Source organism: Cavia porcellus, unplaced genomic scaffold (assembly GCF_034190915.1).
Source record: "Cavia porcellus strain 051 isolate PalLab524CR breed Dunkin Hartley unplaced genomic scaffold, mCavPor4.1 scaffold_20, whole genome shotgun sequence".
In the NCBI taxonomy this organism is placed as follows: domain Eukaryota; kingdom Metazoa; phylum Chordata; class Mammalia; order Rodentia; family Caviidae; genus Cavia; species Cavia porcellus.
This window is the reverse complement of record NW_026947503.1, coordinates 20,496,582-20,513,244: the sequence shown is the minus strand read 5'-3', so window position 1 is coordinate 20,513,244 and position 16,663 is coordinate 20,496,582. Positions and strand designations below refer to the sequence as shown.

At 35.9% G+C, this 16,663-nt stretch overlaps 1 protein-coding gene across 1 annotated transcript in view; it reads left to right on the top strand.

Annotated features, from left to right (window-relative positions):
• The window catches only part of Phlpp1 (PH domain and leucine rich repeat protein phosphatase 1), a 231,293-nt gene that overhangs the window by 125,831 nt on the left and 88,799 nt on the right, over positions 1-16,663 (top strand). The window contains exon 4 of the mRNA XM_013157076.2: positions 13,946-14,112. Within this exon, the coding sequence (XP_013012530.2) occupies positions 13,946-14,112 (167 nt within the window). The remainder of the gene's footprint in view (positions 1-13,945; positions 14,113-16,663) is intronic.

Genomic DNA, 16,663 nt, shown 5'->3' with positions numbered 1-16,663 from the left:
AATAAGCTCCTTCTATTCTTAGCCTCCACTTCCAGTTGTCACTTTTTCTCATATACAGGTACTTAGGAAATTACACAATTTAATCATATATAAGGTTACTATGAAAACTATTTCTTTTTCTGTATATTGAGAAGCAGTAAATTTCATGGATTAGATTATCTTTATGTCTCTAGTGTTTAAATAAGGATTCATTTTGATAAGAATCTGAAAGAAAAACCCATCAAAAACAAAGGAAAATCTAGGTTTCTAATTTTTAATGACTATCTGTACTGTAGCAATAGAGGACACAGAGAACCAAATTCCAATTATTTGTAGTCACAGTGAGTTTGATAAGTAATTTAAAAGGAACTTTTTGTTTGTATGTGCTTCTGAATATTAGTTAAAAGGAAGTGTTCTACTTTGTTTCATTTGGGTTTGGGAAAATTTGTAACAGCTTATTAATTAGATATATTCTGCAGAAATAAGCTGAATCATAGCACTTAATATTCCTTGCCAAAACAATACACAGGATAGTCCCTTTAGAGTTTTTATGTTGGGTGTGTGTTTGGTGTGGATTATGAAGAAGAGTTCCTTTGGGAGGTTTATGATACTGGTTTTGAACTCATCCCTAAAATATTAATATGCAGCATGCTTTAAAAATTCAGTAAATACTATATGCAGTGTAAAAAGTGTTGTATTTGTTATATATAGGCACATGTATCCAGTGTGTTTTCAGTGATTGGAGTGGGGAGGGGAATACAAAGGCTCTGGGTGGTGGTTGAGGAGAAAACAGAATTATAGAAGAGCACCTATCAAATAGGTAGAAACCATTATGAAAATGATGATTTAGCTGTTCATTTTTGGGTCCACTTTTAAAAATGTGTTCATGTTAGGTATGTTGATCTTTGAATTCTTTTCCAATTAGCCTTCATGTGAATCTCAGCCCTTAGTATGACTTTTAGAAGTGTCTGCCACTTTATGACACCATAGAATCTTACTGTGAAATCTGTTTATTGCACAGAATAATGGGTTAGGATCACTGCTTGTTTTGTGTTTTTAAATTTTTAATGTGGAAAATATAAAATATTCAGAAATAGAAGTAGTAATGTTTTAGTACCAGTATACATATGATCTAATTTCCACAATTACTGGATTATGGTCAGTCATATTTTATCTGTACATTCACCTTTCTGTATCTCTGTGATACAGCAGACCTCAGACATCTCATTGCATCCACCAGTATTTTTGTTTGTGTAATTCTAGACAAGAATTTTTTAAATAAGTATAACCACAATACTATTATCTGTGTAGTTTTTTTCCCTAAAGAATTAACAGTTTCAGTGATTATGATTGCATTTACAAATCTTCTGTCCAGATTTTAAAGATTGAAGGGATAATTTAGGTATCTTATTCCTGAAGTAATATAACATGTGATACCAAAGAGAATATATAGCAATTGTTAAAAAGTTACTCTTCTAACTTTTTTATCAAATAAATTAGATGTTCTCAAGTATTATTAGCTAAATGAATGTGAAAACAACTTAGTACTGATTCATTTTAAAGCTCAGTATTTGAGATTGGAGTAGTAAAATAATTGAATTAAAAGTGAGGAGACCTTATAGTTAAAAATATACGTATCAGAATTGCTGAAGACCAGAAATATTTTGGATTTCTTTTTCTGATATTGGATTGTATTCATCTACATAATGGGATCTCTTAGGGGAATAGTACCTAGATCTAAACATATATTCGTATTCCATATAGACTTTGCACACAAAGCCTGAAGGTATTTATACAATATAAAAGGGTACACCTGCATTTTTTGGCTATAACGTGTTACATTTTCTGCTTGTGGCATTCTGTTGAAAATAAAAAATTTTGAATTTTACACTTTCACATTGAGGGTGTCTAACTGATATTATTTCTAAGAATAGGCACTTTCCCCCTAGTTCTCTTTTGTACAGGAAAGGAGAAGGCTCAGCATGACTTCTTCCAAGGCCCAGGCCAGTTTGGTTAGTTACATCATGGTGAGGATCAGCCCAGAAACTCAGGGTCATTAGCTTGTCTGTGTGTCATTTTGTGTTGGTCAGTAGCAGTCACACTTGCTGGCAGTTGATGTTATCTTTTATGCTGTGTAACTCTTAATGTTAGCCATAGTGTGTAAATTCCAGGTGAGTGATGGCGAACCTCTTAGAGACTATGTGCCAAGCTGCAATCCAAATATTTGTCACAATCTGTGCCTATATTGCAGTTAAACCTCAATGCTGAGGTCACGTTGACATCTTTTGTCTTAAAAGCACAATAACATGAGTGCCCTAGATTTGCCACCACTGTTTACCATTGTTACTACTGTAAATGTCAGGCCACATTTCATGCTGAATGAAAGATCACAAGAAATGATGAATAAATACTACCATTTAAGAAATAATAAAATATATGGAGAATCACTGTTGAACCTTTGTTTTCATGTGTTTAAGAATAATGTTTTACTGCCTAGACTTAACCCAAAGCATACTTCACTAATCATTTGAGTCAAGTCATTCTAATGTAATAGGATTGAAATAGATGGATTCAGAGGTAGTTGCAAGGGACCCTTTAGTATGTCTTACCATTTTGTATATATATATTTTTTACTTTTTGATTGGAAGTTTTGTTTAGGGAATCTGCTACCTTTTGTAAGCACGATCAGTTACTTGTCCTTTAGGGATTGTGCTGCAGGTTGTCAAAACTGGGCTTTTATGGTAAGAAACTATTCTCAGTACCAGACCACTGACTAGTCCGGGGCTTTTGTGGAAACCTTTATGTTATATTTTGTTATTTTATCTTATTGATTGATTGATTGATTGATTGATTGTCTTTGAGACAAAGGTTTACTATGCCTGGAACTCACTTTGTAACCAGGCAATCCTCCTGCCTTAGCCTCCTGAGTGCTGCTGTTAATCACTTCATATTTTATACCCATTCTTCAAAGAATCAGGAGCCCTTTAACTAAGAAGGAAGTGTGTAGTAGAATCTGAAGTGAAATATAGGGTCTATGTGATAAATTCTTCAGTTAAAAAATGTGCCCATATCTTGAGATTACTCTTATTCCGATTCTTTAGTGACAGTGTGAGGAAAGGTGGCAATTTGGTATATGAGATATTCAGAAACACTAAGACTAAGAAGGAAGATTATAAAGGAGATGATACAGGCAAGTCTGGAAGAATAAATAAGAGTCCATCATGAAAGGGAAGTATCTCAACACATGATGAAGTATGTATAAAGACTGCATAAAATGTAAAGATGTAGTCGTGCCACAGATATCTGAACAGTGTGAAAAGAGACAGGAATAGAAGCTAAATAAAGTGCTGAGTGCAGGCCATTTAGCTGGCTTCGTGCTTGTTCTGTTTTATTTTCTTGTAGAAATTTGGTGGAAGGTTCCCAAATGCAAAATTAACTTTCTAATATAGTTATGGCTGTATTACATAGAAATTCGTGTTATAGAATCCTTACTACAAATATAATATTAGTTTAGAGGAACTTAGAAATTCTACGCTGAATTTTGGCTGAAGATGAAATATTTTGAGTTGTATTATTTTGGTTTTGTTACACATAAAACTGTTAGTAAAAATAGTTGAAAGATGTCTTTATACTATGCCACTCCCATCCTGTTTCTTCACTCACTGTTAATCCCTAGTGGGTGTGTTGATTTGGTTTGTTTTGTTTTTTGGTAGTGACTATCATTTCCGAAGTCTTAGTTAATATATTGTTACAGAAGAGATTTTTGCTTCTGGAATTTTTCCAATTCCATCGATCACTTGGTTCTCAGATGCTTTAGCTTCTCTGCTGGGTGCTCTTTCTTTGTTGATAATATGTTAGATGTCATCAGAGAAAAACAAATCCTGTGGTGTCTTTTTCCTTCCTTAGACTTTATGTCCGAAGAAAATTAATTATTATGAGGTTAAAATAAAAGATTTTACTGTTTTACTTTGATTTTTCTCCTTCTACTTATTACTAGCTATATTTTGTTAATAATAAAATTGTTTAGCATGCTAGATTTGATGCTATAATGGAAGTAATATAAATAATAGTAACTAATATTTCAGTAAATTTTAGTGTGTGGCAAACACTTCTAGTAGCTCTGTGAGGTAAATGCTAATAACAGTTCTACAAGTTTCATAACAAAGGCTAATGTCTTTTGAGGTATTATCTCCAGTTTGAAAATAAGAGAACTTGGGGCTGGGAATTTAGCTCAGTGGCATAAAGTGCCTGCCTAGCAAGCAGGCAGTCATGAGTTTGATCCCTGGTACCAATAAAAGGAAAAAGACCAAAAAAAAAAAAAAAAAGAAAGAAAGAAAGAAAGAAAATAAGAGAACTGAATATGAAATGTTCTACCACTTTGTACCATAAAGTTCTGTTGCTTTACTGTTTTCATTTAATTTTCTAGTGTTTTACAGTGGTCTGAAGGGACTAAAAGCAAACCAACATTCAAATAACAACTGAAAATACCAGGTGTTTCACAAACAGAGTTGTAAACATAATCCAGACTGCCTACTTGTATAACACGAAGGTGGTTATCAAGCAGTTGACCAAAGAATGCTACTAGAGGACATTTGAGCATCTTACATGATGAACAAGACATATTTAGGAACTGGAGATGGCTTCTGAGTCGCTTAAAACAGATTAAAATCTTTTTAGTGTTGAGGGAGTAGTACTTTGAAAACTGCTCAAATGTTGACATACCAGGTCCTTCATGTATATAATTAACAAGATCTGTGTATCAGGTCATGCTATATTTCATAGTTAAATCCTTTGAGAGTTTAGACAAACTTAAATATAAATATCCTTAAAAGTTTACTTTCTGTTACATACTTTTACTTATCTTGGGAATCACCAATATTTCTTTAACCCAGTACATTGAATTTTCATCAAGTATCCTGAAGGATTAAATTTTTCTATCTATGGTCTTATTTGTAATTGGGAAAACAGAAAACAGTAGAATAACTAGAAAATAATCTGTGAACTCTGTATTAAATAAACTAGTTTGTATGTTAGACTTGGATCTTACACATTTTTTCCACTCTAAATATAAAATAAGTAGCTTATTTCTAATAGTTAAGATAAATAGATAGATATCAAAACTTAGCATATAATTTTTTTCTGGTTGCTTCCTTGTAAAGGAGGTGCCACCTTTTGGGAAATGCTACCATGATTTTCAGAAACATTCTCTGTCTCATGACATTGCTTGCACATATTTTGTCAATAAGGAAGTGAGAAGGCATTCTGAGTTCAGATTTGATCTCCACCCAGGCTGAGCTCTGTTTTTCTGTTGTTACTGCAAAACACAATGGAGTTTATGTGTGTGGATTGGAGATAACTATTAGATTGATACTGTTCATTCATTAGTCTCCTCTGACTCTTTGATTTGCTTCTAACTCAGGAATGAAGGAAGTGTCAGGTCCACATTTCCAGTTCAGGCTACAGCAAGCTCACTGGACAAATACAGCAGAAATGTGTATGAATACGTGACACATTTTGTTGGTAGAAGCGACTCCTTGTTGGTAATGGTACTGTTGGCATGGACCTCTGCAGTTTGTGTTATTTGCTTTGGGTGTGAACCCTTGTATAGACACTCCTGAAGTACAGTTTAGATGTCTATGTTCCTAAAAGGCTAAGCCTTTGAAGACAGACTGCATCTCAAGAAAAATACTACCTCAGTACAAAGTTTACTATCTGGTTCATAAAGGGCAAATGAAAAATGTATATTGAATGATTCGCTCAAATTAGCATGAGAATGCCAGCTCTTTGTTCCCATCCCCTGTGCTCCTCTAGCAAGGACAGGCAGGAATGCCTAGGCAGATTTCTTAGACTGTGTCCCTGCAGTTCTCTTGCTCTCATGACCCATCTCTATTATTGTTATTGACAGCCTTTCTTGATTCTCCTGTTCTTTATCTCTATTGATTTGCCATTTCAATACTTCTATGAAATGTAATTTGCATATTTTATTTCTTATAGTTTTTGTCTCATTATCTAACCTTGTTTTGAAACAGGGTCTCGCCATACAGTTTAGGCTGACCTTGAACTTGTTTGTGTAACCCAGGGTGACCTTGAACTCAGTGATCCTCTGACCTCAGCCTCTTTGCTGAGATTACAGATGTGCTATACCAGGTTAGGCCATTTAACATTTTAAAGAAAAGAAAGGTTAAGATAATGAAACTCTGGGTAGAATTTACTAACTGGAAAATTTAATGTTTAATGCAGGTTTAGTGTTTAATGTACATGTTAATGTATGTTTATTAGGAAATTATTCTGTGAATTATAATTTTATAGGAAAGTTTTCTATATCTGTTCTTAAACAGATTTTATAAAATAATGAAAAAATGAGATATCATTATGAAAAAAGGTTTGGAGTCAAGCTAAGGCATTTTTTGGAATAATTGCATGTTATAGAGTAATGAAAATAAAAATTTTTATTAAAATAGAAAAATTTATATTGATAAGAATGAAACTGAAATAAATTTACAATGTTAGCTAATAAAGACTAATACAATGTATTCTAAATTTATATTCTCCCTTTTTATGCCTTCCTAAAAGCATTTGATGATGGGGGATGAGAATTAAAAGTAGCTTATTTGAGTCAAGAATTGTTTACAGAAGTCCAGTGAACGTCTCAGAGACTGTCCATTTAGCCAGAGGCATGGTTTCCAAAGCCTTTGAGGGCTGAGCCAGAGCAATTAATGACTCGTGTCAATTTATAGCAATCTTTTACTCTAGACAGGCAAAATTATTTATGCTAATTTCAGCTGCTTTGACCAAGCCTTTCAGAGTCATTTTACTTAATTTTGAATATAATGTGTGCATAAAAAGGATAAACATAACTTTAGTAAACATTGAAAGAGCACAACATCCCATGGATGTTACTGAAACTTTGCCTTGCCTACAAAAGAAAGTCATCCATTAAATGAGCCATCAGTAGAATGCAGTACTATTGCAAGCGTGGAAGACCGTTTTTGAGAGTGTGCTGTAGATCTTTAGGCATAGAAACAATGTACTGGTTTAGAAATACAGCTTTTGGAGAACATTAAGTCTCCTAAGAGTAGGGAAAGAAACAATTTAACAAATATGAAAAGCTGAACAGAAAATGTGTGAAAGCCCATTAGGTAATCTGCAAGTTTTGTCCATTTAAAATTTTTAACCTGTGTTGTTATTTAGGGGAAATTTTTTGAGGGCTCAGTGAAACCGTTTTTACAGGTCATTTTGAAAAAGAAGGCGACCTAAGAAGTTGTTAATGCAAACCTAAGTACATGTTAATAAAACTCCCAGAGTAATTAGATTCATGAAGAAGAAAAAGTTCCATTTAATTATCAGCCTTAAAATTGTTATTCTTTTTAATACAGGCTACAACTAATTTTCTGAGCCATGAGTATGTTGAAATGTTTTAAAACCTGAATCTGTCCATAGGTCCCTTGATGGTATTTGTTTGATTGCACTTTATCTGTATAACTGCTCAAGGTGGCAAGAGTAGCCCCCTACCCACCATAGTCTGTTTTATAAATTGGTATTCCTTATTAACTGTGAGTGTTGAGTTGAGTATGTTGGATCTACAGTCCTCTTATGATTTTTTTTTAAATGATAAAAAAGTATTACTGGTATAGTAACTTGTTGAATTGATCAAGCACATGCTGTTCTACTTTTGAGATGAGGAAACTAAAGGGCAGATCGATGAAGTGGATTGTCTAACGCTGTATAACTACCAGCACTAAGTAACAAAACTATCCTTAATACTACATACACTGTGTGTGTATATATATCTATATATCTATATATATATATATATATATATAGATAGATATATAGATATTTTTTTTGTCTTTTTCCTTTTTATCAGTACCAGGAATTGAACTCATGACTGCCTGCTTGCAAGGCAGGCACTTATACCGCTGAGCTAAATCTCCAGCCCCAACGCTGTATACTCTTAAGTGTGTCCCTGGGCCTTAATTTTCTGTCTTCCACTGTCTTAATGGTGGTGGATATATCAAAAGTACAGTGTCTTTTGACAAAAGGATTTTATATTTCAGTTGTATAACTTTTTAAAAGTTCCCTTCCAAGAAAAGATTAGAGGCATTTTCTGTGTGTGCCAGTTTCTTCACTTTCTTTGCAGATTTTTGTAACCTTTTAAAGTTTGAATAGATATTCTCTAGGGCACATCACTGTTGCCCATTTAGACAAGTGAGATTGCAATGAGCAGAGCCCATCACTTCAATGAATGATGGCCCCATAGAGTTTTACCCTTTTTTGCAATGTCTGTTTAGTTCACAGATGATCCTTTCTGCTTCTCTAGTAGAGGACTGACTATCAATTTGTCTTAATTCTTAAAGCTTAAGCTTCTTCTAGGGGCCACTTTATTTGTACTATTAAATTATCATTGTGCATGAATTAGAGGAGCTCTTTTGGTTGAGATCTGAACTGCATCCCAGGGCCTGAGGGCATAGAATTAATAGTATAGGTGTTCACATAAATCCCATTTAGCCATGTGGCCTTGGGTGTACTCTGCCTCAGTTTAACCTTCATTTTTGAAATGGGAGTAAGTCCTCACTACTGTGACTTGTGGTAAAGATTAAATCAAATATTATATCATTAGCTCCTGGAAGATTGACTGTCATAAGGTAGTGCTTTTTAAATATTGGCTGTTACCATTGTTGTACTGCTTGGGAAAAATAAAAAGCTAGGATAATAAGCACTGCTTGCTCTGAGGTATATTGCAGTTGGTTTCTTATTAATATTTATTATTTATGCAGGTTTGTATTATTTTGAGAAGGATCTTAATTTTAATAGCTGCTGTGTAGGTAAACCATAGCTTCTTTGAATAGCCTCATTGATGGTTTTCTAATTGGAGAACCTGCAAACCTTCCAGCAAGAGAGTGCTTTGCTGTGCTGGTAGTGGAGTCCATATGTACTTAGTTGGTGGAAGCGCTTACATCTCCCCTTCTGGTGCTAGGGCAGGGGACTGGGCAGAAACACCCCTTGTGGTGGCCTTTATGAGTTCATGTTCCTATTCCCCCCACCTCCTGCCATGATTGTAGTCTTGGTAGCATGGTTTCCTGCTTCCATCAGTAACAGCTTGAGGTTCAGAATGAGGAAAGGAGCAAATGCAGCTTGATGTTTAATCATTTTCTCTTACTTGTCCAAAGGAAGTATTTAGTGTGATGGTTTAGTTAAAATTTTCTCTTCAGTGTTGTCTCTGGTTGAGAGTGCAATGGCTAGATCAAAAGCAAACTGCTGAGAAATTAAGGAATTATAAAGCAGTCTGGTGTCCCTTCTTCCAGAAAAATATCCTGAGGGTTGCACCAGTGCTAATGATAGGACTACATCAATGAACAAAAGAAAGAAATCTTTGCTCTTGTGGAGATACACTTTAAGGACAGAGACAAAAATCAAGAAGTTACGTGGTATGTTTGAACATATAATACTTCGTATAACTTCTGCATGCTTCTGGTTTTATTCACGTTAAAAGCCAGAGCCTCATAGGATATGCTACTGGTCCTACCTCCTTTCCTTTCTGACCACATTGTCAGAATTGTTTCAGGTAATTTTTTCTTGTTAGGGTATGAACTTTTCAATAAGGCTCACTTTGACCAACCTAATTAAAATTACATCATGGATGTAATTAGGTTGGATTGTCAATTTGTTTAGTTTTGGGGCCTGCCCCTGGGATTATTGGAGTACTTTTCTGGGTGTGACTGGGTGGGCCACTTAGGTATGGCCTTGGGGTTTGTGTCTTGTCCCTTACCCCTACCTCTCTGGCTCTATTTTCATTCTCTGCTTCCCTACTTCCATGTAGTAACCAGCTTTACCTTTTGCCTTTTGCCATGATGTTCCTGCCTTAAAACCAGATGACTTGGGGCTGGGGATTTAGCTCAGTGGCATAGGCACCTGCCTTGCAAGCAGGCAGTCTTGAGTTTGATCCCCAGTACCGATAAAAAGGAAAAAGACCAAAAAAAAAAACCAAAAAACAAAAAACAAAACAGGTGACTGTGGACTAAATCCCCTAAACTTATGAGCCAACTTATACCTGTCCAGCAATGAGAAATATAATACAAAAAAGTTGTACCAGAGAAGTGGGGTTATTAAAACGACTGTACTTGACCATGTGATTTAGAAGCCTTTAGAACTGGTTTGCAGGAGGAGATTGGAAAGGTTAACGACTGTACTTGACCATGTGATTTAGAAGCCTTTAGAACTGGTTTTGCAGGGAGATGAAGGTTGATGTTTGGCATCTGCTGTAGGGGTTGGTGGTTCACACTTCTGGGTGTGTCTGAGTAGGTCATGGAAATGTGGCCTTGAGGTGTATGTCTATTCCTTCAAGCATTCTTCAGCACAGTTCCTCTACTCTGCTTCCTGGTTGCCTTGAAGTAAGCAGTTTTGTTCCACCACACCCTTCTACAAAAATGTTTCTACCATGGAACCAGCTGACCATGTGCTAAATTCCTTTGAAGTAATGAGATACATCAATCTTTCCTTCTTGAAGTTGTATCAGTGATTGTGTTCCGGCAACGGAAAACCCGACTGATAAAACTATCTTTGCAGCAATCCTGAATTCCTTTCTGTGCTCTTTGCCCCCTGTAGTATGTACCAGTTTTTAACAATTCTATTTGTGAGGTAAGTTTGATGGGGCCAAGGATCTTCATTTTGTTATTGAAGTACATTAAGTGATTACCTAGAACAATAACTGCCACCTGATATTCAGTATACATGAGTAAGTAGAAATGAAAATTAGTATGGAAAAAATTTTAAAAATAGTATTAACTTCTTGGGGCTGCTGCACCAAATTTTTAAAAAAAATCCTAGTGGCTTCAAAGAACAGAAATTTATTTCTTCACCATTCTGGAGGCCATAGGCCCCAAATTAGGGTATCAGAAAGTCATTTCTTCCTCCAAATGTTATGGAGAATAATCTACTGTGGTCCTCTCCTCCTCCAGTTTCTAATGGCTCCAACTATTCTTAGACTTGGAGGTGCATCATTAGTTGCTGGTTCAGTGGTCACATCACCTTTTCCTAACCTGCTTTAAAGTCCTCTGCTCCCCTCTGATATAATGACACATGGGATTAGTATTTAGGGCCCAAATGGATAATCCAGGATAAGCACATCAGCTAATATCTTTAACTTAATCACATCTTTTGGTATATGAAGTTAATTTCATTCTTGTGTCATACAAGGTAAATATCACAGATTGCAGGGTTGAGAATGTGGATATGTATTCTGTGGAGGTCATCATTTGCCCATTACAAAGGGCATAAGGGAGTGTTCTGGTTACAGGAGGAAGAATTATTCCCAGGGTGCTGACCTCCCTAGTTAACGTATTGATATAATTGCTTCCTATCTTTTGTTGTTCATTTTAAAGTAAACATTAGCAGTCAACTCAAAATCTTTTCTGTTTCTATTTCCTTTTCGTCCTGTGTAGAGCAGTCATTGTCATTATTTGGTATATGATCAGTCTTCAGTTTATAACTTTACTGCATTACTATTCACACATAATATATGAAGTTGTGTGTTTGTGTTCCTTAGAAAGGATACTGTATGTGGCAGGCTGAAGCTTGCTTTTTTTTTTTTGGTAAATCAGTGTAGATTGTTAAATACAGACTAGTTTGTTCATTTTACTGAAGCTCTATATGGCAAGTTATGTTTGTTGCCTGGCTTCAGAATATACGGTACAAATCCCAGAGGCCTCTTATTAACCAGATTGGGTTCCATGCCAGCACCTATTGGATCAGCCTGGCTTTAGCAGATGGAGCACTAGAATTACTCAAGCCCAGAGCTCGTGACTTCACTGCAGGGTCAGGATGCTTTGCAGTTCCACTCAGGATAACATGTGTGGACTTTTTTTTTACTTTTTTTGTTGCTGTTTCCCCCCCACCCCTTTCCTTTAAGCACATATGTAGCATCCAAAAAATATAGATTTCTACTTGATCTTCAAGGTTGGGCTTGCAAGTTATATCCTTGAGGAAGCTGGCCCTGATCCTCAGATCCTGTTCTGTGGTGCCCTCTCCTCTCAGATATTCTATTATTGTTACCATGTAGTTTCTTCTCTGTTGCTGTCTATTCATTCATAGCAGTCAGTGTTTGTCTTGTTTTCTACTGTGCCTCAGGATATACAAGGTCTGACACATAATTAAATGGTCAGCTCTGTGTTTTCATGAATGATTTCACCAATTAGCAAAACTTTCACCTTATTTCCTCACCTACCTTTTAGGCCTGGCAAAATTCTGGCTTTTTTCACCTCTTTTAGTTAATTTGCCCTTGCTTGGAATTTTTTCTTATTTAATGATGAAAATTCAAGGCAAGTTGAAATTGCTGAAATGCAAACTCAAACTACTTCTCTAAAATCATTAAAGATGAGCCTCACCTGGGATTTTCACATACCTCTATCCTTTGTTTTTTGGCTTTCTTGTTTGTTTGGTAGTTTCCTTGTTTGTTTATTTGGAACTAGGAATTAGAACCTTGCACTTGCCAGGCAGGTGTCATACTGCTGAGCTATATCCCCAGGCCCCCTACCTTCTTTTGAGACAGGATCTTGCTATGGAGTCAGGGCTGGCCTTGAACTTTATAGCAATCCTCTTGCCTCAGCCTCCTGAGTGCTGGGATTACAGGTAAATGCCACCACATCTAGTTTACATCAATATCTTTTGGCTTTCATGTGTGTACTATTTCTTTCTAACCTCAATTATCAGAGAACATATTTTATGCAAATGTACTTTTGAATCTTTTTTGGCACCAAGAAAATTTGGCATGGATACAGACTCATTGTAAGGCTTAGAACTGTTGTTCCACTCTTTGTAAGGAGAGTCATGATGTGTGGAAGTGGGCTGGGTGCTTTTACTATACACTAGCACTACACTACCTAGAATATTGGAGAGACCATTTGAGAAATACAGATTTGATGGTGCATTTTTGGTGTCCAATATGCAAGTTGAACTGTAGCCCCTAGGATCCTGGCTGTGGTAGTTATTTAAGCAGGAAGCCATTAAATTTCTGGATAAATATTTAGCTATAATGAAGCAAACCACAGTGAACTTATAAGCAGCTCACTGAAACTTTGTGGAGTGACAATCTGTGAAGTTTATATCAGGCATCTAATACAATCTAATTACATGATACAGGATGGTTAATTATTAAAATGTACAAATCTATTGATACTACTTTATGATAGAATTGTGGGGGTGGTGGCTGAAAAGATAAGAAGTATGAAATATAAATGACCTTTATTTCAAGAATGTGGGGAGAGACCCCAAGCCCCTGAGGTATGGCATCTCCCCCCTGGGTCAGCGATCTCTCTGTGGGACTCGTGGAGTGGAGGCATACATGTAGCTTAGGTTGGGGGTGGAGCCTGAGGGGGCATTAGGGATGCACAGGTAGCCCATTGGTATTCTTTTGGCAGCAGAGGTAAATTCCTAGGGGTGGGGATTATGAAGCTCCTTGGTTCTGCCTGAGGCTTTACCGGCTGCAGTGTTCCATCCGGGCTATAATCCTTTCACTTTATTTGTGCTGTTTTATATCAATATATAGTAGGGGTTTTATAACTAGGGAGTTTAATTTAGATCTGCTCCCAAATTTGCATTTACTCTAAATTCTTGTATTAGTTAGCTCTGAATTCTCTTTAACTATGGAAATGATCACCAATATAACCCCTACTTCAGAGGAAATTGGTGATATCACTAAATCTAATAGGATAATGTGTGCCCCAGGGAACCCACTGTGTATGCTGGATCATTCTAAGCACTTTCCATCAGGGGCACTTTTTCTGCATTTGTAGCACTTTGCTCAGTTATGTGCTGAGTAAATAATCTCATAGTTTATATGTGGACTAATAGCCTACTGGCATAGGATATCAGTGTTCCCAGATGGGATTATCTTTTATCTATTCATAGAAAATAGTGATAGAATAAGTGGATGATGTTAAAATCAAGCTGCAATTTTCTTCCCCTCTAGGTTGCTTCCCAACGCATTAGTTCAGTGGACCTCTCATGTTGTAGCCTGGAACATCTGCCTGCCAACCTGTTCTACAGCCAAGACCTCACCCATCTCAACTTAAAACAAAACTTCATAAGGCAAAATCCCAGCCTTCCAGCTGCCAGAGGGCTCAATGAACTGCAAAGGTAAGCCTGTAAAAGTGTGTGGATCATTTGAAAGGGGTAGAAAGCCAGCTTCTGATTGCTAGTTCTTAACTATGCTGACTAAAAAAGCTATGGCAAACTTCTTGTCTCAGAGGTCATGCTAATAGGGCTTTATTTATTAGTGAGCACACAAGTCCCATTCTAAACTTTTCCTCAGACTAACCTCTTAGAAATTAATGATTTTCAATATTTCTTAACAGGGCAGATTGTGGGGGGAGGAGGACAGGGTTTTTCTATGTAGTTTGAATTCACTATATAGCCCAGGCTGGCCTTGAACTGGCAGCAGTCCTCCTGCCTCAGCTTACCAAGTGCTGAGATTGCAGGTGTGTGATATTTGTTGAAAATTTATGAGACTATAAATATAAAAGTATAACTATTTTAATCAAATAATGGATAATCCTTTTTTAAGAATGACTGATCTAATTAGAGTATATAACCTTTGGGATGTGTGTGTATGGTTTTTAATTTCTGGAAAGAATACTTCCAAAATTGCTCATTATAACATTTGTGTATATAATTGGAAAACAGAGTATCTTAATTGTCTTTTCAGATGATTTTATTCTTATTTGATACTTACCCAGTATTAAACAAGTGATCATTTCAAATGTTAGGGGATATATCAGTGAATTATTTGAATTTTTCAAGATCCACTGGGCTTTATTGCACTTTGAATGAATCTTACCCATGTACCATTTTACTGGATTAAGTATTGGCTACTGGGACAATACTGGTTCATTGTGTAATACAAGTGTTTCAGATGTTAACACATTTCATTATGCAACTTGAAGAAGTTACCTTTATTATTATCACTATGGATCTTACCTAAAAACTTATCTTAAGTATTGGAAAGTTGTTGGGCTTTCAGTAGCAATAAATTTTCCAGATTTTTAATTTTCATTTGAAAGCTTGTGGGTTATCCTTGCTAGTACATATCATCGGTTGTTTTTCCTAAAGCTACCATCTCATTCATTTTTGAGAAAATATCTGCTAGACTTTCAAGTGTGAGTAATGGTAGTTTGTCAGTTGTTCTTTCAAGTAAAAATAATATTCCATAGAATGGAATGATAATGATGACTGTAGCTTACAATTCAAATTGATACAGGGAAATGAAATTCCCAACCTACTATATGTCCAATATGACTTCGTGTTCTCTAAAATCAAAGAATAAATTTTAGGAACAGCGAAGGTTAGGAGAAGAAATATTTATTGAAAGAAAAAAAAAACTTATTTCTGAGAGATAGACAGAAGGGGTCCCCAGTGGACGCCAAATATTCTCTCTTTTCTAGGGATTTTTCAGGAGTACAACCATGAGGTGAATCGGGTCTAAAATAAGGAAAACTGGGAACTCGCAGAGCAGATGGGCATGAGATGGTATAAAACTATGATCAACCAATCAGACTAATTTTTCAGATAGAATTGACCAAATTAGAAACAAATGGGGAAATGGAGTCACATAGTAAGTGGGCATTCTTAGGAGAAGGGACTCTTCCTATAAGGGGTTGGGATGGTAACTCTTGGCTTCTCAGGGTAATCCATACCTAATCCCTAATGTTTATACTTAGGGTGTGGTTGCCCTCTGTCTTGAGATCTGGCCCACTGCATGAGGTGTCTCCTCTAAGGTCACAAGACGTTTGGTCCTCTGTATCGGCTTCCTCGAGAGCCTATATCCCTGTCTACCTACCTACCTATATTTCTTACTAGCTCAACTGTTGGTAACAAAATCATTGTACAAGTGTTTGCTTTGAGATTACCATCATACTTTAGTATTCACCACAAATACTATACAGGAATTCCAATGTTCTTACCAAAAAAATTAGAAAGATGTACACTAAAGAATTGAGATACTATAAAAATAACATTACTGAATTATTAAAGACATTCTTAAGTAAAACTGGAAATGCACATTTTTTTTTTGGAAATGCACATTTTTAAAAGGATATTTTATATTGCCTGGCTCAGAAAAATACAGTGACAACCAGAACAATTTGCTGAAGTGAGTTAATCACATAGGCAGGAGAGACTCCAGTAAGGATGTGGTGATCAAGCAGTTCCTTCATGTTCCCTATATCTGATAAGTGCTGTGAAAATATATACAGCAGATTCTTAGATTTAGATTTTTATATGCTCTCAATATTGATATGAATATTTATACAGGAATTTCTACAATAAAGTTTTTTGTTTTACTTTTGGTTTGTATTTTTGGTTTTGTTTTGTTAAAGGTGTTAATATATCATTACTCAGTCTGTTTTGTGATTTGAAGTTAGTTTTAAATCATTTTGTGTATTTCACGAAGTAGACTTCTGCACTTCCGTTACAGAACAAGAGCTTTCCATCATACTATAGGATCCTGCTGTTTCAGAATACAGCGGGGAACTAGAAGTCATCCAAATTAATGCTCCCTTTTTAGGGATGAAGTTTATGGGCACATTGAATGCTAAATTCTGATTAGTGGTTATCTTCTAGAGAGTTTTAGAGGGGTGGAATTAGAGCATAATTTAAAGAAGGTCTCAGCTATATGTTATGTATTTGTATT